We start from the raw sequence: 27,500 nt of genomic DNA, 5'->3' as shown, positions 1-27,500 counted from the left end.
ACGGGTTGGACGGTTCGATAGGGGTCTAGGAAGCCAGGAGGCTGCACCAGGCTCCAGTCTGATCTGGCAGTGTTTCTACAGCTTGATGCCTTTCCTAATGCCAACCACTCCATGAGTGTAGTGAGTGCATTTTACGTGCCACCGGCACAGGGGCCAGAGGAGGCTGGCAACAGCCAAGGGAGGCTTACATATATTAAACCAATAATTATGTGTTACATGTCTCGACCATTTTGTTATTTTTCTATTGAAATACACTAATAATAATAATAATAATAATAATAATAATAATGGTAATAATAATCCTTTCTACAATAGGCACAATTCCTTAAATTTTGGGAGAAGGGGACTAGTTGATTACATTGACCCTGGTGTTTCACTGAGACTTAATTTATCGACTCCGAACGGATGAAAGGCAAAGTAGACCTCGGTGGAATGTGAACTCAGAACGTTAAAAACGGACAAAATACCACTATGCATTTTGCCTGGCATGCTAACAATTCTGCAATAATAATAATGATGATAATAATAATAATAATAATAATATTATATAAAGATTGACATAACTCTTCATGAAGGTAAATAAACAGTAAGAAGACTGGGATGTGATTGTAATAGATTATTCATTGATCTGAATGATATTTTGACTGCTCATCTATCTTTTCCAAGTCCAAAATGTAAAATGAAGAAACACAGAAATTCAAAAATATGTACGAGGGCAACCTGTGTTCCCACTTTGAGAGAATGACATTATCAATCTTCAGTTTTGCAACTGGCAAAAGGGAAAAGAAAAATTGCGCAACTGAAGACTGATGATGCCATTCCGTCAAAGTGGGAACACAAGATTTCCTCACTAATATTTTTGAATTTCTGTTTCTTCTTTTAACATTTTGAAACTTGAAAAATACAGACAAGCTGTTGAAATATCGTTCGAATCAATAATAAGCTATTACAGTCACATCACACTCTTCTTATTGTCTAATAATAATAATAATAATAATAATAATAAAAATAATAATAATAATAATAATGTTTGTTTCAAATTTTGGCACAAAGCCAGAAATTTTCTTTTAGGGAGTGGGGTTTAATTAATTACCATGACACCAGTGCAAAACTTGTACTTATGCTAATGACCCAGAAAGGATGAAAAGCAAAAAGTTGACCTCGGTGGTATTTGAACTCAGAATGTAAAGGACTGGAAAATATGCAGTCACGTTTTTGTGCAATGCAGTAATGATTCTGCCAGTTCCCTGCCCATATCATAATAATAATGATAATAATAATAATAATAATAATAATAATAATAATAATAACTGACTGGAAGTGTTATCATGTACATTGTTTTGTCTTGGTATAAAAGATGGTCTACAGCAAATATTCTGCTCAATACCAAAGATTTGCTTGTCAGTTGTTTGACCTTAACCAGTTGACCATGTCCCTTTGTGGCTGACGATATGTGCATCTCTGATCACAAGCAGAAGTAGTGGGGGAGCATCGTAGCCATGTGTTGAGAGGAATTCCTTGGGGCTTGGATAATTCACCTTTGGAAACATGGGTAGTTCGTTCAACATCTTTAAGCAACCCTTATTCAAGGACCTTTTGAGCAGGATGGGCTACTCGACCAGAAGAAAATTGTAACTGGGCCCCACCTGCAAGGTCATGTGCTGTTTATCTTGATATGAGATCACCATGTCGCGCACATATAGTTGTGATGCATGTGCCAAGTGTATCCTTATCAGACGGGTAGTCATGATGGGTATACTGGGCTTCGTATATTTGTACCCCAGTGTCACTTTGATGGCATGCACTGCTCTCTCACTCAATAATAATAATAATAATAATAATAATAATAATAATAATAATCAACATTTCATCATGAAAGAAAGAGAAAAGGTTGATAAATATGGGGATCGGAGAATTGAGATCGCTAAGACGTGGCAGCTATGAGAGTCAAACATAAAGGTTATCCCTATTGTTATCAGAGCATTGGGTTCAATACCACCCATCTGAAAACTTTAGAAATACCCTAGAATTTAGGTGTATTTAAAAAATCGCCATTACTTGGAACTGCAGGTATATAGCGTCAAGTACTGTCAGCCTGAGGTCCTTGTTTTGACTTGACAAACAGTACAAACCCCATCCCCGTAGACACAATACCTTCAATCAACAACCTCATGATACTGTGTACAGTACAACATCTATGATAATAATAATAATAATAATAATAATGATAATAACAATGTTATTGATAATAAGAATGGGTTTCAAATTCTTGCGCAAGGCCAGCAATGTTCATTTGGTACTTATGTTATTTGACCTTGAAAGGACGAAAAGTAAGATCAACCTTGGCGGAATTTGAACTCAGAACACGAAGATAGATGAAATGCCACTAAGCATTTCACCTGTCTTTAAGTACTAACAATTCTTCCAGCTCACCTTATTATCATTATCATTATTATTATTATTATTACCGAAAATTCCTGGCTTACCATCCCTGCAAGAAGTGCAAAAGATTGTCTTAACTGGTACATCACACGTATTGAGAAGAGCATTGTCGATGTGAGAACTATTACTACCCATGTATTTTAATTTAACTTAAAAAAAAAAAAAATGAATGAACTGTTGAGTTTAGTTTAATGGCCTACCAATGTATACTATGAGTTTCTTTGCCCTAGGAGTCGGGAAGACACTCGGCAAGAAATGGAAGCAAATTTGAAAGAAGAAAAAAAAAATAATAATAATAATAATAATAGTAACAATTTATGAAGATTGACAGAACTCTTCACGAAAGTAAATGCACAATAAGAAGACAGTTATACAGTTTGTAATGAATAGAGATTGACTCTGTTTTATTGACTTGAACTCTACGCCTGTCTTGCTTGGGTTCAATTTCTACATTTCTGCCTATTTTTTTTTTTGTTTTGAACCGAAGGAAAACAAGAATATTGTTGAAATATTGTGCAATTCAATAAACAAAGGCAATTTGTATTTAATACAAATTGCATTTCACTCTTCTTATTGTATAATAATAATAATAATAATAATAATAATAATAATAATAATAACAATAACAACATCAGTACTAATAATAATAATAATAATAATAATAATAATAATAATATAATAATAATAATAATAATAATGATAATAATTTGGAATTGACATGATGGCAGAGCAGGCCCAAAAGACTGCTCTATTACGGAGACCTAAGATTTTGAGATTGGTAGTTGGGTGTTGAGTGTCTTCCATGATAAGTTAACATCCAAGTACCAAAGTTTATAATTTGCAGAAAGAGACCTTGTAAGGATCTCTGAGAAATGGTTGCTGTCTGCACTCACAGAATCAACAAGAGCAAGTAGGGCTGTGGCTCTCATGGTTTCTAATCTTAACTGATTGGAAGTGTTATCATGTACATTGTTTTGCTTTGGTATAAAAGATGGCTTACAGCAAATATTCCGCTCAATACCACAGATTTGCTTGTCAGTTGTTTGACCATAACCAGTTGAGCATGTCACTTAGTGGCTGACAATATGTGCATCTCTGATCACGAGCAGAAGTAGTGGGGGATCATCGTAGCCATGTGCTGAGAGAAATTCTTTGGGATTTTGATAATTCACTTTTGGAAGCATGGGTGTTTTGTTTAACATTCTTAAACAACCCTTATTCAGGGACATCTTCAGTGGGATGGGCTACTCAACCTGAAAAAATTCTAACTGGGTCCCACCTGCAAGGTCATGTGCAGTTTATCTTGATATGAGGTCACCATGTCGCGCACATATCGTTGTGATGCATTTGCCTTGTGTATCCTTATCAGACCGGTAGTCATGATGGGGATACTGGGCTTCGTATATTTTACCCCAGTGTCACTTTGATGGCATGAATTGCTCTCTCACTCAATAATAATAATAATAATGATAATAATAATAGTAATAATAATAATAATAAATAGTAGCAGCAGCAGTAGTAGTAGTAATAGCAGTAATAATAATAATAATAATAATAATAATAATAATAATAATAACAATAACAATAATAATAATTCCTTAAACAACCCTTATTCAGGGACCTTTTGAGCAGGATGGGTTAATCAACCAGAAGAAAATTCTAACCGGGCCCCACCTGCAAGGTCATGCACTGTTTATCTTGATATGAGATCACCATGTCGCACACATATGGTTGTGATGCATGTGCCTGGTGTACCCTTATCAGACGGGTAGTGATAATGGGTGTGTTGGGCTTCGTATATTTTACCCCAGTGTCACTTTGATGGCATGCACTGCTCTCTCACTCAAGAATAATAATAATGATAATAATAATAATAATAATAATAATAATAATAATAATAATAATAATTCCTTAAACAACATCCTTAAAAAACCCTTATTCAGGAACCTTTTGAGTGGGATGGGTTACTAGACCAGACTTTGATGGCATGCACTGCCCTCTCGCTCAATAATAATAATAATAATAATAATAATAATAATAATAATAATGATAATAAATAGAAGTAGTAGTAGTAGTAATGGTAATAATAATAATAATAATAATAATAATGGTAACAACTGTAATGATGATAATAATAAATACAAAAAAGATTAACGACAATGATTAGGGTTGTTAGTGTCATAGCTTATACTTAATAAATAACATCTTTGTTCCGCTTGCTCTTACCAATATGTAAGAGACAGAGAGGGAAGATTCCGGAGACTTTTGCTGTAAATGAATGGCAGATGAGTAAGTGGACATGAAACAGACATAGCAACGTTAGCATGGATTAATTAATATTATCGTTGTTATTATTAATTGATATTGTTAATGTTAATGATGATTACTTTGTTAATTCACAACAGCAAGCTATGGTTATATGTTATGTATAGTATAGTGTGTATATATATATCATCATCATCATCATCATCATCATCGTTTAACGTCCGCTTTCCGCGCTAGCACGGGTTGGACGGTTTGACCGGGTCTGGGAAGCCAGGGGCCGCTCCAGGCTCCAGTCTGAATCTGGCAGAGTTTCTACGGCTGGATGCCCTTCCTAACGCCAACCACTCCGTGAGTGGATTGGGTGCTTTTTACGTGCCACCTGCACAGGGGCCGGAGGGTCCGGCATCGTCACGATCGGATTCGAGCATTTTAACGTGTCAGCGGCACGGGGGCACGAGGTCCGGGGTACTTTGGGGATTGGGGTATTTTGGGGATCCGGGGTACTTTGGGGATCCGGGGTACTTAGAATGGGTAGGGGGGTACTTAGAATGGGTAGGGGGGTACTTAGAATGGTAGGTGACGAGGCGGGAGGGTACTAAAAGGGGATGGTCGGATTGAGGCAGTGTCAGGAGGAAGCGTAAGATCGGTGGGCAGTTGATGAGCTATGGCGCTAGCAGCTTGTCTTAAGCATATGAGGAGAAGTGGTAGTGGGAGGAGGAGGAGGGAGTAGGGCGTACCCAGTGTAGATGAGTAAGGTGTATCCGGTGTAGATAGAGAGAACGGGGTATACTGGTATTGGTGGTGGGGGGGGGGTGAGAACAGTGTTCAACGGTATTGGTGGTGGGGGTGAGAACAGTGTTCAACGGTATTCGTGGTGGGGGTGGGGGGCGGGCGCACCGCCAATGACTGAAAGATGGGAAAAAGATGGGATTACGGCTTGAGGCAGCCTGCGGTTAAATATTGTAGAGAGAGAGATAGGAAGATAAATCAAGTTATGGCGAAGGCTTGAAAGTATCTTAAAAAAGGTTAAATTTTCGTAACAGTGTATGAATAAACGTATTAACAACGAATAAAAAATATAGTAAGATAAATTTTTTAAGAACTTGCTGCGGTCATCGAGCGGGAGTTGAAATTGAAGAAGAAAGTAGTTGAACTGGGAATTTAAATTGCAGAATCGTAATAGTAATAGTAATGGCGGTTTTCAAGTTTTAGCATATGAAGAAGAGGAGGAAGGAAAAAGAAGACCGCCAATGACTGAAAGATGGAAAAAGATGGGATTACGGCTTGAGGCAGCCTGCGGTTAAATATTGTAGAGAGAGAGATAGGAAGATAAATCAAGTTATGGCGAAGGCTTGAAAGTATCTTAAAAAAGGTTAATTTCGTAACAGTGTATGAATAAACGTATTAACAACGAATAAAAAATATAGTAAGATAATTTTTTAAGAACTTGCTGCGGTCATCGAGCGGGAGTTGAAATTGAAGAAGAAAGTAGTTGAACTGGGAATTTAAATTGCAGAATCGTAATAGTAATAGTAATGGCGGTTTTCAAGTTTTAGCATATGAAGAAGAGGAGGAGAAGGGAAAAAAAGAAGACGCAAGAGGCAAAGAAGACCGCCAATGAAAGATGGGAAAAAGATTGGGATACGGCTTGGCAGCCTGCGGTTAAATGGTTATATTGTAGAGAGAGAGATAGGAAGATAAATCAAGTTATGGCGAAGGCTTGAAAGTATCTTAAAAAAGGTTAAATTTTCGTAACAGTGTATGAATAAACGTATAACAACGAATAAAAAATATAGTAAGATAAATTTTTTAAGAACTTGCTGCGGTCATCGAGGGATTGGAAGGAAATTGAAGAAGAAAGAGAAAGTAGTTGAACTGGGAATTTAAATTGCAGAATCGTAATAGTAATAGTAATGGCGGTTTTCAAGTTTTAGCATATGAAGAAGAAGAGGAGGAAAAAGAAGACCGCCAATGACTGAAAGATGGGAAAAAGATGGGATTACGGCTTGAGGCAGCCTGCGGTTAAATATTGTAGAGAGAGAGATAGGAAGATAAATCAAGTTATGGCGAAGGCTTGAAAGTATCTTAAAAAAGGTTAAATTTTCGTAACAGTGTATGAATAAACGTATTAACAACGAAAAAAAAATATAGTAAGATAAATTTTTTAAGAACTTGCTGCGGTCATCGAGGGGAGTTGAAATTGAAGAAGAAAGTAGTTGAACTGGGAATTAAATTGCAGAATCGTAATAGTAATAGTAATGGCGGTTTTCAAGTTTTAGCATATGAAGAAGAAGAGGAGGAAAAAGAAGACCGCCAATGACTGAAAGATGGGAAAAAGATGGGATTACGGCTTGAGGCAGCCTGCGGTTAAATATTGTAGAGAGAGAGATAGGAAGATAAATCAAGTTATGGCGAAGGCTTGAAAGTATCTTAAAAAAGGTTAAATTTTCGTAACAGTGTATGAATAAACGTATTAACAACGAATAAAAAATATAGTAAGATAAATTTTTTAAGAACTTGCTGCGGTCATCGAGCGGGAGTTGAAATTGAAGAAGAAAGTAGTTGAACTGGGAATTTAAATTGCAGAATCGTAATAGTAATAGTAATGGCGGTTTTCAAGTTTTAGCATATGAAGAAGAAGAGAGGAGGAAAAAGAAGACCGCCAATGACTGAAAGATGGGAAAAAGATGGGATTACGGCTTGAGGCAGCCTGCGGTTAAATATTGTAGAGAGAGAGATAGGAAGATATATATATAATATATATATATATATGGAGAGAGAGAGAGAGGGAGAGAGAAAGAGAGGTGTTAGTTAATACAGGACAGATAAGACACAACCACCACTGGTTAGTAACCAACTAGTATGTGTGTGTGTGTGTGTGTGTGTGTGTATTCTTTTACTTGTTTCAGTCATTTGACTGCAGCTATGCTGGAGCACCACCTTTAGTCAAAATAAACTGACCCCAGGACTTATTCTTTGTAAGCCTAGTACTTATTCTATCGGTCTCTTATTACTGAACTGCTACATTATGGGGGTGTAAAGATACCAACTTCAGTTGTGGGGGGACAAACACAGACAGAAGTACACACACATATATATACATAACAGGTTTCTTTCAGTTTCCGTCTTACCAAATCCACTCACAAGGCTTTGGTTGGCCCGAGGCTATAGTAGAAGACACTTGCCGCAGGTGCTATGCAGTGGGACTGAACCCAGATCCATATGGTTCGTAAGCAAGCTCCTTAGTGTATTTTTTTATGTATGAATGAGCTACTCAGCATTGAATACTGGAGTGGTATCTGATCACTTTATAGAGTGTTTGGGTCAGTTTGGTGTCTGGAATGGGATAGCTCACCTCATCGGAAGGTAGAAGCTCTTTAACCTTGGTTGGTAATCTACCAAAGAGAAAGAAATCTCTGAAATAAAACCTGAGGCCTTGGAAGTTCCTGGTTTTGTCAATTTTCATGTCACACTGCTTCTAGCGTGGTAGCCAGGCATAGGTTGACACTAAGCTGTAAGTGATGACACTTACCCAGAGAGTCACACAGACACATCAAACCTTGAATAACGAAATGAATTTCTTTATCACATACCACACACACACACATGAGGGTTCACCGAAAAGTCCCTAGTTTTTAAGGGTATCATGAAAGGGCTGCTTGGAGGCTCAACCTTCTGTGTTCTTTTTACAGGACTAAGAAAAACTGAAATACTGCTGTAATAAGTGTGAACCTGAGAGGGGAACATATTGAATAAAATCATAATTAACTGATCCTCTTGTATTTTCTTTTACCCAAAGCCAGGAACTTTTCAGCTGCCCCCTTGTATGTTGTGTGTGTGTGTGTGTGTGTATAGATCGTTAGCCACTACACACATTTTTTTCTCTCCTTGTTTTTTTTTTGTGTTCCTTTCTGTAGAAGAGCGTAGGCTCGAAACGTAAAAGACTTTTTCAATTCCTGAGTGTTATACTAATACATCTGTTTTGTTTTGTACACCACCTGTCTTTGTCTTTTGTTTTTTCCTGAATTCTCCCTATATGTATATATATATATATATATACACACACACATATCTATGTATGTATGTATGTATGTAGATATGTGTATCAGGAAGAAAGGTAAAGGGAAAATGAAAGAGAGAAGAGAAAGAGTGGTTGTTAGTTCATATTGGCTTCTTTACCCAGAATACACAATTTTTGTTAATTGTAGGAGAGCAGATGAAGCTCTAAAGGACATTTTTCTAGAGTGTGATCAATTTAAGCGAAGAGAAATAATTATAAATGGCTGTTAGACTTGGGAGTGAAAACTTAACTTACCAGATTTTCACCTCTACTACTCAGTATATACATATATATATATATATATATATATATATATACACACATAATTAAGGAATCAGCAAAAGTTGCTTCACCTCATAGCGAAATTTAGAAATAGCAGTCAAACTACTAATTCTTCACCTACAATATATCTGGAGATATAATGTATTAGAAGAATTTGTAGTAGTTTGACTGCTATTTCTAAATTTCGTTATGTGGTGAAGCAACTTTTGCTGATCGCTTAATTATGTTTTTAATTATAAAAAAACTTTTTGTATAAGTTTTTATTGATAATGGGTTTTTTTCACTGATAATGGGTTTTTTTCCATACCCAACTACTTGGTAAAATTATTAATTATTAAATTAATAATACTTTACCCTGTATCTATAATATATATATATATATATATATATATATATATATAGATAGATAGATAGATAGATAGATAGATAGATAGAGACATAGATAGATATATACTCTTTCACTAATAACTTTGACTTGACTTTTCAATGAATAGTGGGGTATCTTGTGAGTAACATGTAGGCAACATGCAAATGTAGTCTCTGTTAATTCATGTTAATGGTTACGATATTGTGAAACATGGAAGACTAGACCTCCAATGTCACCACTGGTGGTGGTGGTGGTGGTGGTGGTTGTGGTAGTTATTGTCATTCTGGACAAAAATCACTGATTGGAAAACGAAATAATTATCCCTCTCTCGTTTTTGGTCTTGCCTCGCTTCATTTTAAGTTTTAATTATTAAATAATTAATTGCTGTTGTTAACAAAGTCATATTGATGGACAAACAACAACAAGAACAAGAACAAACAAACAGAGTTTTCATGTCATATCATATGAGATCCGTAAAAATTGGAAGCATTTCAACGTACCAGGAAGGTCTTCTTCTGACCCAGTCATCGGTAGACTGCCATAAGATGAAGTATCTCGTCCAGAAAGGTTGCGGTGGAAAAGAGGAGAAGGGTCTTGTATAGGCATGGCTTTGGCCAAGTTCATGGAATTTTTCCTTTCTGCTACTCTCATGAAATGGAAATACAAAGAAACCAGGCCATTATTATTGTTATCTTAAAGAACCCTCAACTATTACTCAACTAGTTTATTTTTATTAACTCTTATTAATTAGTCGTTATCTTTCTTATTGTTGTTCTCGCTACTGTTGTTAGTGGTTTGGCCGTTGTCAAGTGACCATCAGCATCGTCAATATCAGCGCCATTCTTTCTGTGTTGCAATATATGCAACAAGACAACAAAGGAGTTCCTATGCAGTTGTCAAGCTTTCAAGAAATAGCAGCTACATCTCTCTCAAAAGACATCCTACCATCTTAAAATACAAGGCAGGACACATTTGGCAACATATTCTAAGATATGCCAAAATGACAGGATGGTCACAAATGGAATGCTTTTTTGATCATAGGCCTGATGGATTAAGGCTAATTCAGTCTAAATGACTACAACAATTACAACTACATATGCAGACTTTCAGTAAGGGAATTATAAACCTTAATCCTGTGCACTTAAAGTGAGTAAAACATGGGTATATCATCATCATCATCATCATCGTTTAGCGTCCGTTTTCCATGCTAGCATGGGTTGGACGGGTCAACTGGGGTCTGTGAAGCTGGAAGGCTTCGTCAGGCCCAGTCAGATCTGGCAGTGTTTCTACGGCTGGATGCCCTTCCTAACGCCAACCACTCCGCGAGTGTAGTGGGTGTTTTTTACGTGCCACCTGCACAGGTGCCAGACAGAGCTGGTGAACGGCCACGAACGATGGTGCTTTTACGTGTCACCGGCTCGGGGCCAGGCGATGCTGGCAACGGACACAACGATGGTGCTTTTACGTGCCACCGACACGGGGCCAGACAGAGCTGGCAACCGGCACGAACGGACGTGTGCTTTTACGTGTCACCGGCACGGAGGCCAGCCGAGGCTGGCAACGGATTCGAACGGATGGTGCTTTTACGTGCCACCGACACGGTTGCCAGACAGAGCTGGCAAACGCCACGAGCGGACGGTGCTTTTACGTGTCACCGGCACGGGGGCCAGCCGAATATACATAGATATTTGCATATACTTTCATAAGCAAGTTTACTTATACATTCATATATACACAGACATATATATATATGTGTTAGTGTGTAATTGTACCTATGTATCTATATACATGGATATGGCCTTACAAGGTTTCACCAACCATTGGCTTTCATGTGAACCTGAAGCATGCTTAGATTTTATGCGTGTAAACATGTGTACATATATTATACACACCTATATGTTGTATAAGATACATACATGTCTGTGTATGTATACATATATACACATATTCGTAATTATGTGTATATATCTACTATCTCTCTCCGAATCTCTCTCTCTCTATATATATATATATATGTGTGGTGGCACGTAAAGCACTCACTACACTCTTGGAGTGGTTGGCATTAGGAAGGGCATCCAGCTGTAGAAACTCTGCCAGATCAGATTGGAGCCTGGTGCAGCCATCTGGTTCACCAGACCTCAGTCAAATCGTCCAACCCATGCTAGCATGGAAAGCAGACATTAAACGATGATGATACACATATGTATGTATGTATGTATGTATGTATGTATGATGTATGTATGTATGTATGTATGTATGTATGTATGTATGTATGTATGTATGTATATATATATAAATATATATATCATCATCATTTAATATTTCTCCTCTGTGTTGTCATGAGTAAAAACACTTTGATGGGATCAGATGAGTCAGAGAATTCTCTTGTGGTCTAATGTCTGTTTTGGTATGGTTTCTATGACTGGATCTCATCCTAGCACCAACCAATTGCCAGAGTGTACTAAGTTCTTTTTTATGGCACCAGCACTAATGAGGTTGTCATGTATTTCACAAGACTAGAAAGCACCCTTTAACGGAGTAAGAGTATAGCTGAAAAGGAGATAGCCTTAAGCTATGTGTTCTTGATATGTTGGGTTTCATGGATAGTGAAAGAAACACAAGCTTCTGAAGTCCATGAACCACAAGAGAAATATCAAATTTGTGTTGCAAGAGAAATGTCAGGTTTTGAAGACTTTTTGTTATTAAAGTAAGCACCAAGTTAAGAATCTTTAGAGATTGCAGGGGAAATCTTGTTTTAAGAATTGCAAAATATTTTTAGAATTTAAGCAACAGGATTTGAAATAATTTGGGGATTGCAAATTTTTCAACAACCCAAAGCAATAGGATTTGAAATAATATATATTCCAAGAGGAATACTAATATATAAAGTCTGCATATTATTTTTAAAATTAAGCAATAAGTTATGAAATTATTTAGAGATTCTCCAAGAAAATTTTTGCTTGAAAATGCATTTTTAGTTATCAAAAATAAAAAAAAATAAAGCACCAAGGAAATAGACCAAGTTGTTATGATAGATATTAACAAAAGAAGGCTTTGGCATTTGGTAATCTTTAAGGTATTAGAATAAGCACCACTCAAATAAAAATAAAAATACAAAAGCAATAAACGTATTTTGTTGATTTCTTTTTTCATTTTTAATTAAAGGCAAAAAGAAATGAATGAAATAAAGAAATATAACGAAGTAACATTTTTAAATCTTCTTACTGTGATAAAGTGAAGAATAAACAGATTTTTTTACGGAGATGTACTTGCATAGCAAGTGACTTGATCTGAGATTGTGCGCTGCAATTGTTAAACAGATTTTGTTTTTACAAATTTTACCCAAAGAGGAGGTGTGGGTAGGGTGGGGCAGTGTCTGAAATTTTACTCTGCAGTTTAACTCAAACCAGTGGATTAATGTGGTTTGGGATTAGAGGTAGGGCTTATACACAAGAGTTCAAGGGATTATTGAAGCTGATATCTAACTTTACAGAGTAACAAGGAATGAATGTTTTAAATTATGGTAAAGCTGACTTGAAATCAATATTACCTCTTCTCTGAAATCACCTCACTCCCGACAGGTAAGACTTTCACCTTTGACTAACGATTTGCAAGGAATGAGGTGGAATCTTATAATAATTCTTTCTAAGTTTTGTACGATGTCAGAAGTGTTGAGGGGAGGGGAAATGTTGATTACATCAACCACAGTACTTAACTGGTACTTTATTCTTATCAATCCTCAAAGGATGAAAGGCAACATTGACCAATGTGGGATTTGAACTCAGAATCTAAAATACCGGAAGAAATGTTATTAAGCATTTTGTCTGAAGCAGCAACAATTTTGCCAGTTTACCACTTTTGGTCTCAAATTTTGGTACAAAATCAACAATTTTATGTGTTGCAGATGTTAGTTGATTACATCAACCCCAGTAGTTAACTGGTGCCCTTTTTTTTTTTATTCCAAAATGATGAAAAGCTAAGTTGGCCTCAGAAAACAAAGAGCTAGAAAAAAACATCCCTCAGCATTTTATCCAACGTGCTGATGAGTCTTTGAGTTCAGCATTCCAATAATAATGACAATTTCAAATTTTGGCACAAAGCCAGCAATTTTAAGGAAGAAGATAAGTAGATTAAATTGGCCTCAGTACTCAACTGATACTTATTTTATTGACCCTGCAAGGGATGAAAGGCACAGCTGACTCCGGTGCCATTTGAACTCAGAATGTAAAGACAGGCAAAATGCTGCTGAGCATTTTGCCTGGCATGCTAACAATTCTGCCAGCTTGCCACCTTAATAATAATAATAATAATGATGATAATAACAATGGATTCTCCTGTAGAAGATGATGTATGAACATTCAGCTTTTGCCGAACGACCTGCACAAAAGATTTTGTTTATAGTGATCAAATGTTCGTGCTGCACATGAGCTTACTCCCTCCATCAAATTGACATTGTCTGAACAGGTATCGAAGTGATTGCAGAGCAATGTGAGATGAAGTATTTTGCCCAAGAACACAATGCACCACCTGGTCTAGGAATTGAAACCATGATCTCGTGATCATGGGTTAACTCCCTAATCACTAGTTCATAATAATAATAATAATAATAATAATAATAATGATGATTCTAACATAATCACAGTACCCCAAGTTTTGTGAACTGATCTCAGTATATGACAGATTATGGTTTCAACATCAAAGGCATCACCGGTGGGATTTGAACCTAAGTAGATGTAACTAAACACTGCAGAGATATTTTAAATCCAGCACTTTACCAGTTTTCTTGTCATTCTTTTTCAGCCTTAGAAATAAATTAATCAAATGATTAAAAATAAATACATTCTTTAAAATAAAGACGAATCTGCAAAAAGAAACAAATAATGAAAAAAAAACAAAGAAACACAAATAAACATTTCTATTAATATGTAAAAAAAAAACAAATTTTTTTTTGAAATATAAATAAAATTTCCTCAAAGAGAAAAAAGAAATGTAATGGAATCAAAGAATTTGTTTCGAAAGAAAATAAAAAAAAACCAAACCCTAAAAAGACTAAATGACTTACATTCCGTATAATTTTCCAAAATGTTTGGATAATCAAGCTCCCAGGTTGGTTTCTGTATAGAGTCTGTGTCGGATGCTGAGTTCGACGGAGGGGGTGGTGGGAGCGATGGCGGCACACTTGCGCCATTGCGCGGATACGGGCTGAACGTCTGCAGGTGGTCGCACGAGTAGACGGGAATGTTGTGCACATTTTCCAGCTGGTCCGCGGCGCTGCCATAGTTCCGCACCGTGTCGAAGTTGTTCAGCGTGTTGAGAGACGAGTCGTGATTGCTCGGCGTATAGGAGGCTGGTCGGTTCGGCACCGGGGGCGGTTGAGGGCTGGGCGGGCAGTGTGATATGCCGAGGTGCAGGTCCGGGTTGCTGAGTTTGGAATGTTTCAGGTCATCTGGGTCGCTCATGATCACGTTGTTGGCCAAGCGGGGATTTGGGGCAAGAATCCGGCGATGAGATTGCTTCTTCTGGTACCAGAATCGAATGGCAATCAGAATGATTACTATTACGATCAGGAATGCTAAGGCACCTGTGAGGAATTCAAAACAGACATAAGAACATCAATTAACAGCTACAATTAACAGGTAAATTATAATAAATATCAGGATCTCTCTCTCTTTTACTCTTTTACGTGTTTCAGTCATCTCACAGTGGCCGTGTTGGAGCACCGCCTTTAGTTGAACAAATTGACCCCAGGACTTATTCTTTGTAAGCCTAGTACTTATTCTATCGGTCTCTTTTGCCGAACCACTAAGTTAAAGGGATGTAAACACAGACACACACATATATGTATATATATATATTGCCTGAGGCAATAGTAGAAGACACTTGCCCAAGCTGCCATGCAGTGGGACTGAAACCAGAACCATGTAGTTTGTAAGCAAGCTACTTACCACACAGCCACTCCTACGCCTATTGAGATAGAAAAAACAGCTTCAATGAGGGTATTTGAACTATGCATCTTGATAATAGGTTTGCAGTGTGGAACTTGCACTATATAACCAGTTCCACTTTTAAAAATTAGGTATTATAGGCGTAGGATTGGCTGTGTGGTAAGTAGCTTGCTTGCAAACCACATGGTTGCTTTTCAAGTGAATCTTGAAGGAGTCAATGAGAACTCTACCAAAGAGGATTGTATTTGTCCTCATGCCTTTCAGTTTTGTCCACCAAACAACCTCTTTCATTGCAGCCACCAGGGAAAGAAAAACTGCCTTGCATGCCCAACTGAAGAAGGGTGGCGGTGTGATCATCACTACAAATTCGGTCAACTGACGGTCCTTTCTACTATAGACACAAGGTTTGAAATTTTGTGGGAGGGTGCTAGTCACTTACATCAACCCCAGTGTTTCACTGGTACTTAATTTATTGACTCAGAAAGGATGAAAGGCAAAGTCAACCTCTGTGAAATGCGTTCTTAGAACATAAAGAGAGACTAAATGCCGAAAAACGTTTTGCCTGGTGCGGTAATGATTCTGCCAGTAGACCATATTAATAATAATAATAATAATAATAATAATAATAATAATATAATAATAATAATAATAATGATAATAATAATAATGTTAATAATAATAATATAATAATAATAATAATAATAATAATAATAAAAATAATAATAAAAATGCCTTGATACAGTACCAGACAGTGGCTCTCATGGTTTCTGATCTTAACTGATTGGAAGTGTTATCATGTACATTGTTTTGTCTTGGTATAAAAGATGGGCTACAACATATATTCTGCTCAATACCACAGATTTGCTTGTCAGTTGTTTGACCTTAACCAGTTGAGCATGTCCCTTAGTGGCTGACGATGTGTGCATCTCTGACCATGAGCAGAAGTAGTGGGGGAGCATCATAGCCGTATGTTGAAAGGAATTCTTAGAGGTTTGGATAATTCACCTTTGGAAACTTGGGTAGTTCATTCAACATCCTTAAACAATCCTTATTCAGGGACCTTTTGAGTGGGATGTGTTACTTGACCTGAAGAAAATTGTAACTGGGTCCCACCTGCAAGGTCACGTGCTGTTTATCTTGATATGAGATCACCATGTCGCGCACACATGGTTGTGATGTATGTGTCTAGTGTACCCTTATCAGACGGGTAGTCATGGTGGTTATACTGGGCTTCGTATATTTTACCCCAGTGTCACTTTTATGGCATGCACTGCACTCTCACTCAATAATAATAATAATAATAATAATAATAATAATAATAATAATAATAATAATAGAAACTGACCAATTATGATGAAGATTTCATTCTCTGTGATTCCATGTTTATTAGATGAGATATTTGGAAGAAGGATTTCTTCACAGTGCGTTCCGACTGTGTCAATGCTGCAGTTGCAGAAATAAGTGCCAGGTCCATTGTAGCAGGTGCCACCATTCTTGCAAGGATTGTTGGCACACTTATCAGACTCATATTGACAAAGTGGGCCTGAAAGAAAAAAAAAAATATATACAGTATGTAATATACATAAGCATGTGTGTGTGTGTGTGTGTATGTGTACATACAAAAGTGTCCATAAATTATCTTTACAATTTGAAAAATTAAGAAAAAAAAAAGAAAAATAGAAATAATTCAGCAGTTTATTGGAAAACATAGGCAAAGAAATAAAGTCTTCATCATCATCATTTAATGTCCATTTTCCATGCTAGCATGGGTTGGACAGTTCGACCGGGGTCTGGGAAGCCGGGAGGGTGCACCAGGCTCCAGTCTGATCTGGCAGTGTTTCTACAGCTGGATGCCCTTCCTAACGCCAACCACTCCGTGAGTGTAGTGGGTGCTTTTTATGTGCCACCAGCACAGAAGCCAGTCAAGGTGGCGCTGTCATTGGCTACATTCGAATGGTGCTTTTTACGTGCCAACGGCACAGGGATCACAACTACAATTTCCATTTGATATGTATTTTGATGTTGAAGCACTTGACTCAATAGGTCTCCTCAAGCACAGCAGGTCACCCACATGCTCCACTGATTGCAAGCAACAAATGATACAATAAACTGTGGAAGTTGTAAAGATAATTTATGGACACAAATGTTCAAAATATGTAAGAAAACGTCAATAAATAATAACAAACAGAAGGTATTATTTTAAACAGGTTGTTTAATACTTCTGTTATTTACTGGAAATGATCCCTTTATCAAATGTAAGAATGAAAATAATCCAAGACTTCAGAAAAAACATGTTGATATCAGTAAAATGGTTTGCTAATAATAATAATCCTTTCTACCATAGGCACAAGGCCTGAAATCATGCAGATTGATATTTAGGACCCCAGTGCTCAAATAGCACTTATTTCAAAGCTTGAGATAAGGGCAATAATTTGAGAGGGCTGGGGGGGGGGGTGAGTAGGTTGATTTCATTGACTTCACTGCTTAACAGGTAGTTTTATGATATTAACCTCATAAGAATGAAAGGTCGTTAAACATAAAGAATGAGAAATTTGGGTGAAGAAAATCTATCACTAATATCATCGTTAGGACATGGGTGGTTCACAGAAGCTGTTCTTCCTGTACCCTTTGACAATATCTATTTCTTTATTACCCACAAGGGGCTAAACATTGAGGGGACAAACAAGGACAAACGGATTAAGTTGATTACATCGACCCCAGTACGTAACTGGTACTTAATTCATCAATCTCGAAAGGATGAAAAGCAAAGTCGACCTTGGTGGAATTTGAACTCACAACATAACGGAAGATGAAATACCACTAGGCATTTCGCCAGCGTGCTAAGGTTTCTTATTTCTTTACTGCCCACAAGGGGCTACACACAGAGGGGACAAACAAGAACAGACAAACGGATTAAGTCGATTACATCGACCCCAGTGCGTAACTGGTACTTAATTTATTGACCCCCGAAAGGATGAAACGCAAAATCAACCATGGCGGAATTTGAACTCAGAATGAAATGGCAGACAAAATACCGCTAAGCATTTCGCCCAGCATGCTAACGATTCTGCCAGCTCGCCGCCTTACCCTTTGACAATATCATTAAGACAAAAAAAACAAAAGAAATAGCTGAGAAAAGACAGAGTAACAAATGTAAAATTTACCTTCATAAAGTCCAACACATTGGCAAATAGGTTTGTCTGGTCCTTCAATGCAATTGGCACCATTCCTGCAAGGATTGACAGCGCAGTGGTGGCCATATTCACAACGTCGTCCCTTAAGTCCACCAACACATTTACACCAGAAATCATTGGGTAAAACAGGGTTGTTACGACAGGTACCTGAAGTGAAAGTTACCGGTTAATAATAATACTTAGTTAATGACAATTAGTTAGGAATAGTCAATTAATTATTATCGTTAGGCCTAACTCATCGTAAAGTCAATACAACCATGACCGATATCCAAACTGCAGTGGAGAAGGCTAGCCACTGGATTCGGTTAAAAAGAGATGAGGAGCTAGAAGAATATTGAGCTTTATTTGATAGCCAGCTGATCTAGCAAGCGGGGCCTCATATCAGTGAAGGGGGAGGGGTGCGCATTGATGCTGTCGAGAGGTAGGCCCCGAAACAGCACGCATTGTCTCATGATGACACCATACACTTGCTGGCTTCTGGTAGCACTTGCATGTGCAAGTTGTTTATAAGACATAGTCATAATAAACGATTAATGATAATCTTTATGTGATAAAAGCCAAAATAAATATTTGCTAGTTATTTGATGTTTTTTGGTCATGCTTTATTTTGTATAGAGAAAGAGGAGAAGACAAAGTAAAAGAGAGATACAGGCAGTGTTAATGTAAGAGAAGCAGGATGAGTTTGTACTTGAGGCTTGGTGGCAGGCAAAGAGTAAAAGAATGCTACACACACACAAACAAGAGGAAAGAATCAGAGACAAAAGAAAAGGATAAAAGGAGCAGAGTAGTAAGAAGAATGAGTTATATAATAAGAAATTTGTTTCATTTAATTATATATTAACCTTTAGCATGCTGAAGGTGCAACATGTCATTGTATGAGTTTTCTCCCTTTGCGATGTGACACAATATGGCTGCAGTTATAGAGGAGGAAAATTGTATGGCAACATGATTTGCCTTCAAAATGCTAAAAGCAGCTAAGGTAACGAATACTTTATTTTTGAAAATTAGAATTCCTTTCATAATTTTGTATAAGCACCAAGAAATTTGGTTGAAGTTAAATGACAGTACATGAAATGCTCAATAACTATATCAGGTCTGTTGTCTTTGCGTTTGGTACAAGTTGTGATGGGAATGTTCCACTAATATTTTTTTCATGATGTTAAGTTTGTGTATATTTACTATGAGAGCAATCTTTTCTATGACTGGCACAATACATATTGCTTCAGTAGGGACACCATACCATGAGAGGAGGTAGGAGCTTGAGAATATTTTTAGGCTGTTGTGGGTCATGTGTTATGTCCTCCACAGAAGAGCAACAAAATCGACATTTATGGTTGCAATTGTACTTATGTGTGTATGCATGCATATATATACACACACATGCAATAACATACGTATACACATGCATGCATGCAATAACATACGTATACACACACAAGCAACACATACACACATATATTTTGCCATCATAGATCGCTAGCCACAACACATTATTTTCTCTCCTTGTTTCTTTCTATGTTCCTTTCTGTGGAAGAGCGTTGTCTCGAAATGTTAAAGACTTTTTTCCCTTCCTGAGCGTTATAGTAATACATCTGTTTCTTGTCTACACCACCTGTCTTTGTCGTTTGTTTTTTTTTTTTGTGAATTCTCCCCTATATATATACATCTTTTAAATTTGTTTCTGGAAAATGTTTTGAATATGTAAATAAAGCTCCTATTCCATTATGCCGGCCACCGTCTAATGATGCCAACTGACGAGCCAGCCTTTTTGGGGGTTGCATCGAGCTGTACTGATATAATGTAGAATAAATATAATACATACATATATATATATATATATATATATAAAATAATTTTTATAATTTCGCTTTTCCAATAGAAACCAAAACAATAAATATAGGACTGCAAGTAGGAGTGCCTAAGTAAAACCAAGACAATTCAAATTCATTATATTTATATATATATGTATGGCACACAGATAGGAGATTTATATACATCTAATCCAGTTAGCTCTTACATATGTTTCCAATAAAATTTGGAGAGGTCTAGTTCCAGAGTGTAATAATCACATTTGTCAATTAATTTTCACTTCACTCCATTTTATTTATATATATATATTTTTTTAATTTTATAGAAGGAGCTTCTACACGACTAGAACTGTTTCATTCAAATGTTACTCTGCTATGTATTGAGTACCTTATTAACTGTGGTTAACCCCGACTCAACCCGGGACCTACATATATATATATCTATATATATATATATATGTATATATAAATCTACAATAGTTCATCCTCTTGTGATAAATATAAGCACAGGTGTTTTGCAAAGAGATAGAGAGAGAGGAGAGGCAGGAGGATGTGTTCACCTACCTCCATTTAGACATGGGTTATCTGCACATGGATTGGTATCGACTTCACACTTCAGTCCTTGGAAACGTGAACCACACACGCAGGTGTAGCTCTTGTGGCTGGATGGGATACACCGACCGCCATTGAGGCATGGGAAGTTGGAACAAGGATCTACAAAGTCAGAAAAATACAAAAAAATAAAAGGAAAAACCAGATAAGTAAGTAATAGTGTCGCAGGTAGAGAGTCAGGTGAACATAGCATAAAGTAAACTGACAGGTTTGTAATAGAAAGTCATGTATAATGACGGAACAGACAGGTGGACAGGTAAGTGAGTAATGGTATGATAGGTAGACTGATGGAAAGATTATATGAGATAAACAGACAGGTAGGGTGTATGTTTGATTCCTGTACCAGGCTGTGTTTTGTGTTCTTTGAGCAAGATATGTTATTTCATGTTGCTCGATTTCATTCACCTATTTCTTTATTACCCACAAGGGGCTAAAACACAGAGAGGAGAAACAAGGACAGACAGATGGATTAAGTTGATTATATCGACCCCAGTGCGTAACTGGTACTTTGTTTATCGCCCCAAAAGGATGAAAGGCAAAGTCGGCCTCGGCGGAATTTGAACTCAGAACGTAACAGCAGACAAAAAACCTATTTCTTTACTACCCACAAGGGGCTAAATACAGAAGGGACAAACAAGGACAGACAAACGGATTAAGTCAATTATATTGACCCCAGTGCGTAACTGGTACTTAATTTATCGACACCCAAAAGGATGAAAGGCAAAGTCGACCTCGGCGGAATTTGAACTCAGAACGTAACGGCAGGCAAAATACCTATTTCTTTACTACCCACAAGGGGTTAAACACAGAAGAGACAAACAAGGACAGACAGATGGATTAAGTCGATTATATCGACCCCAGTGTGTAACTGGTTACTTTGTTTATCGACCCCAAAAGGATGAAAGGCAAAGTCGACCTTGGCGGAATTTGAACTCAGAACGTAACGGCAGACAAAATACTGCTAAGCATTTCACCTGGCATGCTAACGATTCTGCCAGCTCACCGCCTTCATTTCATTCACCTGTAGAAATGAGTTGTGACGTCACTGATGCCAAGCTGTATCGGCCCCTTTGCCTTTCCCTTGGATAACACTTGTGGCGTGGAGAGTGGAGATGATGGGGTATGCATGGGCGATTGCTGATCTTCCATAAACAACTTTGTCGAGACTTGTGCCTTGAAGGGGAACTTTCTTGGTACAATCCCAAAGTCATTTGTGACCAAAACGGGTCCGTAAACTTTACCTTTACCCGTTACCTGACTAACAACAACAATAACAAAAATAACATTAGTGAAATATAAAAAAAAAAAGGAATTACCATTTTCATTTTTCTCCCACATATTCTTGCAGTTAAACTCAATCTTATGAAATTCCTGTGAGGTGGCTACAGCGTTGCGATCAGTGAATGGCAAACGGATGCTGTGTAGGCGCAGGTCTTCCATGCACCCTTCGAAGCCCCGCTTGATGTTGCGGTAGCCGTTGGGGAACGTCTCAACTTCAGCGCCGAAATAGATGTTGTTGCTGCCCAGATTGAGGACATCGTGTTCACCTGGAGCGCTCGACCAAGCCGTGTAACGGCCGTCCAGGTTGATTGTAGCTGTCTTGCCTAAGCGCTCAACAAATATGGTGTGCCATTCACCGTCACTGATTTTCCTGGGTAGCTGCACTCTTCCAACACCACTGCCACATTCAAACCTGTACTGTACCATGCCATTGTCCAGCTGAAGAGTGAGAAAAAAATATGGAGAAAAAAACAGGAATTAAATATCAATGCGTCTGTTTTGTTACGTTTGTTTTGTAATTATTTCTGTGCAGGAGTGGCTGTGTGGTAAGTAGCTTGCTTACCAACCACATGGTTCCGGGTTCAGTCCCACTGCGTGGCACCTTGGGGCAAGTGTCTTCTACTATAGCCTCGGGCTGACCAAAGCCTTGTGAGTGGATTTGGTAGACGGAAACTGAAAGAAGCCCGTCGTATATATGTATATATATATATGTGCGTGTGTGTTTGTCCCTCTAGCATTGCTTGACAACCGATGCTGGTGTCTTTATGTCCCCGTCACTTAGCGGTTCGGCAAAAGAGACCGATAGAATAAGTACTGGGCTTACAAAGAATAAGTCCCAGGGTCGAGTTGCTCGATTAAAGGTGGTGCTCCAGCATGGCCGCAGTCAAATGACTGAAACAAGTAAAAGAGTATAACACTAATTACACCGTCCTTCGGTAGCAACTGTTATTTCCTATTTACTTGTTCCTAGAAAGTATGTAAAATGGCTAGTATTTCCTTCAAACTTTGCTTTTGTTACGTTTATTCAAACCTCAAAGAATCCCTCAACATATGGCTATGAAGCATCCCAGTTACTCCTGCTCGTGATCAGAGATGTACATATTGTCAACCACTAAGGGACTTGCTCAAGTGGTTAAAGTCAAGCAATAGTTGTTGTAATTCAATGTCAGACTGTTATAACATCCACTCTAGTATAGCTGTGCAGTTAGACATGACTATCTATGACCAACTTTGCTGACTTCTCAACTTCCTACATCACAGTATTCATAATGACTAGCACATACCACTTGTCATGTGGGAGGGATGTTCCATTATTATTTATTATTATTATTATTATTATTATTATTATTATTATTATTATTATTATTATTATCCCCATAACATTAGTCACTAATTACAAATTCTGATTAATGATGAAGGCATGGCTGTGTGGTCAAGAAGCTTGCTTTGTAACTTTGTAACCAAGTAATTTCAAGTTCAGTCCCACTTGGTGGTATCTTGTGCAAATAAATAGCTTCTATTATAGCAAAAGGCTGACAAATGCCTTGTGAAAGAATTTGGTAGATGGAAACTAGGTGGAAGCCTGTCATATATATGTATATGAATGTATGCGTGTGTGTGTTAATACACATGTGTCTTTGTGTTCTTGTTTGTCACCCAACCCACCACAAGTGCCCGACAGTTGGTGCTGGCTTGTTTACAGCTCTATGACTTGGCAGTTCAGCAAAAGATGACCGAAATAAGAACCAAACTCAAAAAAAAAAAAAGGAAAAAAATACTGGGGTTGATTTGCTTGACCAAACTTTTCAAGGCAGTGCTCCAGTATGGCCATAGTCGCTGACTGAAACAAGTAAAAGATAAAAAAAAAAGGATGAAAAAAAAAAGAAGTCATTTACCTCAAGAATACTATAATCCACAGAACCACTAGCAAACATGAGGTTGGCATTTTTCTGGTGAGTCTTTATCCTCAATGAAACACTTAATCTGTTTTCAAAGCCGTGTTTGTCCACCAACGTCCATCGAGCAAAGCTACGGCCAGCAAATGTTAAAGGTTTATTATCTGCAAAAAATAAACAACAATCGTGAACAACTGTAGCACATTAGAAACTTGTGTACATACACTACTATGGATGGAAGCACTCCGTCGGTTATGACGACGAGGATTCCGGTTGAACCGAATCAACGGAACAGCCTGCTCGTGAAATTAATGTGTAAGTGGCTGAGCACTCCACAGACACGTGCACCCTTAACGTAGTTCTCGGGGATATTCAGCGTGACACAGAGAGTGACAAGGCCGGCCCTTTGAAATACAGGTACAACAGAAACAGGAAGTAAGAGTGAGAGAAAGTTGTGGTGAAAGAGTACAGCAGGGATCACCACCATCCCCTGTCGGAGCCTCGTGGAGCTTTTAGGTGTTTTCGCTCAATAAACACTCACAACGCCCGGTCTGGGAATCGAAACCGCGATCCTATGACCGTGAGTCCGCTGCCCTAACCACTGGGCCATTGCGCCTCCTATGTACATACACACACACACACACACATGGGGACAAGGTGAGCATTTGGCTGTAGAAAGTCTGCTTTGGTAAATTTCGTTTGATCCATGGAAACATGAAAAAATGGAATGTTGAAATAATGATGTATGATGATGGTGATGATGATGATGTGTATGTGGGTGGGTGGGTGGTGGTGGTGGGGACTTTGTGGTGTGATTGTAGAAGAGCGACCAGAATAAGATAGCACGTACCATGATAACATCCATGTTGAGCACAGTCTGGGGGTAAGTCCTTGTCACAGTACAGCCCAGTCTTGCCCTCTGGGCAGGCACACTGTGGCCCAGACACATCAGAAGCTTTACACACTTTGTAGTGTGGACATTGGTGACCAATACAGGGGTCTGGGTCCCATATACATTTGTCTGCAAAAATAGACAGGAAATGTTGATTATACATGCTTTCTCTGATTGTCTATCAATCTATACACTCTCTTGCTCTCTCTCTCTCTTTCAGACACACACTCACACACACACATGCACACTCTTGTACGCAGACATCGAAGTACTATAGAGACACATACACACAGACTATAACTGCAAGTGCATACCCTTTACACATACGCACACACAAACTCAACCACACATTTACAAACTTCAGGAATTGCCTTAATTCAAAAGATCCCATCAGTTCGTTAGGGACCAGCTTGAACTCCATTAAGAAGATCTTAATTAAATCACAAAGAGAAACGTATATTCATTTGCATATAATACAAAACATGTCTATGTCACACAAGGATTCGCTAATTTAGTGAAGAAAGAACTGTAGTAAAGATAATGAGGTTTGAACAAAGAAGGAAATGGTAAAATGAGAACTTACTATCAAGACATTTACACTCATAAGTGTACCGGTACTTCAGTGAGACAAAACTTTGTTCGCCAATCTCAGTAACAATAGGATTTTCCTTGTCAAAGTCCACAAAGCCAATGCACGATCCCGTATCACATGTGTCCTTCTCACAGACATCACTAAATACTTTCATGACTTTCAGGTTGAGCGCTGACTGTATTTTAGGGGTAGCATTCTGAACTTTCCTTCGTAGTGTGTTTACACGGATGAAACTATTATGAGACATCCTCACAGCAAACAAAACATCAAGATCTTCGGATGTAGACCTCTTACGCCTGCTCTGTGCACCTGTGCTGATATCAGCCGGCTGCAGGCTGATTATTTCAATGTCTCTAGCCCGAACAGATAATTCGTTCTTCAAGACCTTGATGAAGTTTCTAGACTGCTGCCTCAAAAAATCATCAGCTTGGATATTACCAAGACGAATGGTTACAGCATTCTTGACCATTTCATCAGTGGTAACGCTGACGTCGACGTTAGCTTGGCCATAAGAATCATACCTACCATCTGAGACTTTCACATCAATGACATACCGGCCGGCATCTAGACCTGGCTTCGCAATAATACGGCCATCGTTCTCATGAATATCAAATAGATGAAGATTCGAAGAGACAATACTATACTTAAGGGAATCATGAATGTCTGGGTCTTCAGCGGAAACTTTGCCAATGATCCCACCAGGGAATTTGTCTTGATAGGAGTTGATTGAGATTTTCAGGTTGGATATCTTGGGAGGCACTGTACTCTCCTCAGTTACCTCAATGGTCACAGTTGCATCGGAGTACAAAGGAGGGCTTCCACTGTCAAAGGCTCTAATAGTCAGTTCATAGCGGTCCTTAATGCTCTGGTTGAGGTCTCGGACAGTTAGCAGCTTGCCTTCATTGTCCACTCGAAACCTCTCCTTACCAACACCTGAAATAATGTCAAACGAGAACGGGGCGCCATTTGGTGGCAAATCATCATCGGTGAGTTCGAATTTTAAGATGTCAAAACCTGTTGGACGATCCTCCTGAAAAGCGATTAAAAATAGTTTAAGAAATCAGTGAATAGATGTTAATCATACAACAAACTAATTAATAAAAAAAAACCCCAAAAAAAGTTATGACATAAAATTCAATATTTAAGCCTTTCACTGTTGATATAAGATTCCAAGATTATTCTAAAAATGATGCTAAATATCTACCAAGAAATAGCATTGGTATTTTCTGGAAATCTCATTGCCACACTGGATGGAAGCACTCCGTCGGTTACGACGACGAGGGTTCCAGTTGATCCGAATCAACGGAACAGCCTGCTCGTGAAATTAACGTGTAAGTGGCTGAGCATTCCACAGACACGTGTACCCTTAACGTAGTTCTGGGGATCTTCAGCGTGACACAGAGAGTGACAAGGCCGGCCCTTTGAAATACAGGTACAACAGAAACAGGAAGTAAGAGTGAGAGAAAGTTGTGGTGAAAGAGTACAGCAGGGATCACCACCATCCCCTGCCGGAGCCTCGTGGAGCTTTTAGGTGTTTTCGCTCAATAAACACTCACAACGCCGGTCTGGGAATCGAAACCACGATCCTACGACCGCGAGTCCGCTGCCCTAACCACTGGGCCATTGCGCCTCCACAATTGCCACACTAGACTTGGCATATTTCAACAAGAAATAATTCCAAACATGAATTCCTCAACAAAAGACAAAATGGTATGTAAAACTAATATCTGCAGTTACAGGTAATGAAATTTTGAGTGGAGCTGTCTGATTTCTGCAGTAAAAGTGTTAATTATTTATCTATTAATAATATAGGCATGCCATCATAAATAGGTTATTACATGATGTAAATATTTATTTGAAGTAAC

At 38.1% G+C, this 27,500-nt stretch overlaps 1 protein-coding gene and 1 long non-coding RNA gene across 21 annotated transcripts in view; one reads left to right on the top strand and one right to left on the bottom strand.

The window, feature by feature from the left end:
- LOC115218656 (protocadherin Fat 1) overlaps window positions 1–27,500 on the bottom strand; it is a 185,814-nt gene that overhangs the window by 54,429 nt on the left and 103,885 nt on the right. For 18 of the 20 annotated variants that reach the window (XR_005001715.1, XR_005001716.1, XR_005001721.1 and 15 more), the window contains 9 exons: window positions 25,627–26,665; window positions 25,002–25,172; window positions 24,152–24,315; window positions 22,292–22,694; window positions 20,928–21,077; window positions 18,526–18,702; window positions 16,707–16,904; window positions 14,479–14,997; window positions 9,917–10,057 (listed from right to left, as the gene is read on the bottom strand). Coding sequence is in view for 13 of the 20 variants with exons in the window: in XM_036508413.1 (XP_036364306.1) it covers window positions 9,917–10,057; window positions 14,479–14,997; window positions 16,707–16,904; window positions 18,526–18,702; window positions 20,928–21,077; window positions 22,292–22,694; window positions 24,152–24,315; window positions 25,002–25,172; window positions 25,627–26,665 (2,962 nt within the window). In the remaining 7 variants the exon portion in view is untranslated. The remainder of the gene's footprint in view (window positions 1–9,916; window positions 10,058–14,478; window positions 14,998–16,706; window positions 16,905–18,525; window positions 18,703–20,927; window positions 21,078–22,291; window positions 22,695–24,151; window positions 24,316–25,001; window positions 25,173–25,626; window positions 26,666–27,500) is intronic. The other 2 variants (XM_036508416.1, XM_029788583.2) reach the window with 1 other exon arrangement.
- LOC118765832 overlaps window positions 22,009–27,500 on the top strand; it is a 14,806-nt gene continuing 9,314 nt past the window's right edge. Inside the window, exon 1 of the long non-coding RNA XR_005001723.1 lies at window positions 22,009–22,205. This is a non-coding gene — a long non-coding RNA (uncharacterized LOC118765832). The remainder of the gene's footprint in view (window positions 22,206–27,500) is intronic.

The sequence above is a fragment of the Octopus sinensis genome, linkage group LG13, assembly GCF_006345805.1.
Source record: "Octopus sinensis linkage group LG13, ASM634580v1, whole genome shotgun sequence".
NCBI lineage: Eukaryota > Metazoa > Mollusca > Cephalopoda > Octopoda > Octopodidae > Octopus > Octopus sinensis.
Note: the sequence above shows the minus strand (reverse complement) of the source record. Positions and strands in the feature narration are given on the sequence as shown.